This window comes from Enhydra lutris, unplaced genomic scaffold, assembly GCF_002288905.1.
Source record: "Enhydra lutris kenyoni isolate GAN:26980312 unplaced genomic scaffold, ASM228890v2 scaffoldscaffold38, whole genome shotgun sequence".
Taxonomy (NCBI): domain Eukaryota; kingdom Metazoa; phylum Chordata; class Mammalia; order Carnivora; family Mustelidae; genus Enhydra; species Enhydra lutris.
Genome location: NW_019154122.1, coordinates 5,157,040 through 5,160,561, shown reverse-complemented (window position 1 = coordinate 5,160,561; position 3,522 = coordinate 5,157,040). Strand labels below are relative to the sequence as shown.

Here is a 3,522-nt window from a genome sequence, read left to right as displayed (position 1 = left end):
CCACCACGCCCAGCCCCCTCCCCTCTTCGCTTCCCGGACGGCTGGAGCTACTCCCGGGGGGGGCTGTTCCCGGACGCTCGGCCGCCGCCCGGGTATCTCGGCTGCCAGCCCGGCCGGGCACCCGGCATCTCCGGACACCGACTGGCCCCGGCGCCACCCAGCTGCTGGCGACCCCGGGGCCGCAGGCTTCTGATCGCCCTCCCCTCCCCCGGCCGCCGGGCAGGACACCCGTGAGCTCCCCGTGCCCCCAGCCCCTTTGGCCACCGCCGCCGCGATGCTGCCCTGGAGACGCAACAAATTCGTGCTGGTGGAGGACGAGGCCAAGTGCAAGACGAAGAGTCTGAGTCCGGGACTCGCCTACACGTCGCTCCTCTCCAGCTTCCTGCGTTCCTGCCCGGACCTGCTGCCCGACTGGCCGCTGGAGCGCCTGGGCCGCGTGTTCCGCAGCCGGCGCCAGAAAGTGGAGCTCAACAAGGAGGACCCGACCTACACCGTGTGGTACCTGGGCAACGCCGTCACCCTGCACGCCAAGGGCGACGGCTGCACAGACGACGCCGTGGGCAAGATCTGGGCGCGCTGCGGGCCGGGCGGGGGCACCAAGATGAAGCTGACGCTGGGGCCTCACGGCATCCGCATGCAGCCGTGCGAGCGCGGCGCCTCGGGAGGCTCGGGGGGCTCGGGGGGCCGCCGGCCGGCGCACGCCTACCTGCTGCCGCGCATCACCTACTGCACCGCGGACGGGCGCCACCCGCGCGTCTTCGCCTGGGTCTATCGCCACCAGGCGCGCCACAAGGCCGTGGTGCTGCGCTGCCACGCCGTGCTGCTGGCGCGGGCGCACAAGGCGCGCGCCCTGGCCCGCCTGCTCCGCCAGACCGCGCTGGCGGCCTTCAGCGACTTCAAGCGCCTGCAGCGCCAGAGCGACGCGCGCCACGTGCGCCAGCAGCACCTCCGCGCGGGGGGCGCCGCCGCCTCGGTGCCCCGCGCCCCGCTGCGCTGGCTGCTCAACGCCAAGTGCGCCTACCGGCCGCCGCCCGCCGAGCGCGGCCGTGGGGCGCCGCGCCTCAGCAGCATCCAGGAGGAGGACGAGGAGGAGGACGCAGACGCGGAGGAGCGCGAGCGGCCCGAGGTGCTCAGCCTGGCCCGGGAGCTGAGGACGTGCAGCCTGCGGGGCGCCCCGGCGCAGCCGCCGCCCGCGCAGTCCCGCTGCTGGAAGGCCGGGCCCAGGGAGCGGGCGGGCCAGGCGCGCTGAGAGAGCGGCGGGGGGGGGGGGGGGGGGGGGGGGACTTCCGCCCCCCCCCCCCCCCCCCCCCTGTCTCCCCCCCCCACCCCCGGCCCAGCCCCCTTCGGCCCCCTTCTGGTGCCCCGCCCCCCCCCCGCCCCCCCCCTTGCCTCCCTCGTGGTCTCAGTTGTTGTCTACCCCTTGTCTCATCCTGGCTCAGGGTGACGCCTGATATGCCCTTGATTATTGGGGGACAGAGGGGAGGAGAGCAACAGAGTATTCGATGTTCACCTTTCCCCCCACATCCGGAGTTTCTGACTGCCTTCCACCGTGGAATTGTCCATAAGCTTTACAACAGGTCTTTGTCCATAGACCACCCCCTCCCTCCCAAAACAACCTCTCCAAAGAAGGGGAAAGAAGTTTCCAGAAAACCAGGCGGGTGGCCTTGAATGTCGGCCAGGTGGAAGCGGTGGTCCTCCCCTTGGCCAGTCAAGCCTTACTTGCTGGGATGGGACCAGTTCTGGGCAGGCATTCTCATAGAGGACGAATAGTGGCCCCAAAGACCTGAGACCAGGTCCAAAGTGGGAAAGGAGTCCGCTGCCATACTCACAGGCCCTATTCCTGGCCTCTCTGCCCCCTGGAGGACTTCTGGACTTCACTGCTTTGCCTCTGGAGAAGACTGGGCTGGTCCTACCAACCCAAACAACAGGTTAGACCAGGTAACAGCCTTCTGCCTGAGGCAGCTGCTCAAGATTGTGCCCTGGTACCTGGCACCCCCAGAAGACTCCACCCCCCATCTCCACAGACAGATGTGTGGGGCTCCCCACTAGGTGCCTCCAAGTAGGAGCAAGATGGGGTCTCCAAAGGAGGTAAGGAGAACCTCTGGCAGGTGCTTGAGGACACTGACTACCCAGAAAGTGGACACAGAAGAGATGTCCCCCTCCCCCCACCTCCAGTGGAGGCTGGTCAGAGCAGGAGGGTCCTGACAGGAGGTGGGTTCTCATAGCCAGCTGAGGAAGGGGCATGTGTTCACCCAGCAGAGGGAGAGTGTCCCTGCTCAGGTGTGTCTCAAGAAGGCCACAAAAAGCCCAAAGATCTATGTGTCACCAAATGATCATTGTAAATAAAGTGGACCTGCTTTTTCATCCTTGTCTCCATTCTGGTGTTTTGTTTGATGCCAAGCTTGCTGGGGACAAAAATACTATCAGAACTCTAAGGGACAGGACAAGCCCCTAGGAAGGGGTCCCCTTTAGCATCTGGAGCCAAGCGGCAGGATGGGCGGGGAAGGCTGCCGCCAGGAAGCTGTTTCCTTAATGTCAGGGAAGGAGACAGTAGCAGGTGTGACATCACCTGTGCCAAACCTTGGAGGAGTGTCTGCTGTCTGTCTCGGCCTCCCAGAATGTCTGCTGTCTGGGCACTCAGAGGCGAGTGTCTCTGGATATTTGGCAGGGAGGGGGCACGGGGGTGGGGACTTCTCATCAGCCCCACCTCTTTGAGAAGATTCCTGTGTATGTCAAAGCCTGTGGTCTGAGCACGGTGTCTCCCCAGGGATGAGGAGGGGGGCGAGTCATAAAGGAGATGGGGTGGGTAGCACATTTTTCTTTCCAAGGAGCTAGAAAAATCTGCCCAGACCTTTGTGACAGGGTGAATGTTGAGCCTGGATATCTTCTTTATTCCTGTACTGAACTGGGCACCGATCCCAGACTTCTCCGGAGCCCAGACGAGTAGCCTCTGCAGTGGCCGGCCATCAGGACAGTTCTGTTTCCTGGAGCTGCAGGAACAGAGGGTAATGCTGCCACTTCACCGGGCAGAGCCCAGGCAGGGGCAGGGCTCCTCGAAGGGGGAGGCTGGAGATGACTCCATGTGTCGGGGAAGAGGGACGACAGGGACCCACCAGCCAGGATGCCCTGCATGTTCATGGCTCCCCTCTTACGCATCGCCAGCAGTTCTGTTGGTGTTCCTCTCCATTTGCAAAAGGAGAAGAGGACCCGGGAAGATGTCAGACCAGAGAGACCAGGATGCACTGCGGGCAAGGCAGCTGTTGGTGTGTGAAGCAACCTCACCCAGAAACAAGGTCGCAAGTGCACCATCTTTAATCAGACTCATGGGGGTGACGCTGACCCAATGCCTGTCTCGGGACAGGTACTGAGCTGGACACTGGGGGTCCGGGAGTCCCTCCCCTTGGGCTCTTACAGTCTTAGGTGAGATGCACATGATTAAAAGAGCAGAATTGCTGCATAATAATGCACAGGCACCTTCTCAGCCTCAGCTCCTACTCTGCTTTTCTCTGGGAGCCTCCCAAA

General features: G+C 63.8%; 1 protein-coding gene across 1 annotated transcript; it reads left to right on the top strand.

Moving 5' to 3' along the window:
• Positions 1–274: 274 nt before the first annotated feature.
• Positions 275–1,249, top strand: LOC111154588 (family with sequence similarity 43 member B). Its single transcript, XM_022514252.1, has one exon. The coding sequence runs from the start codon at positions 275–277 to the stop codon at positions 1,247–1,249; it is 975 nt and encodes a 324-aa protein (XP_022369960.1).
• The last annotated feature ends 2,273 nt before the right edge of the window (positions 1,250–3,522 follow it).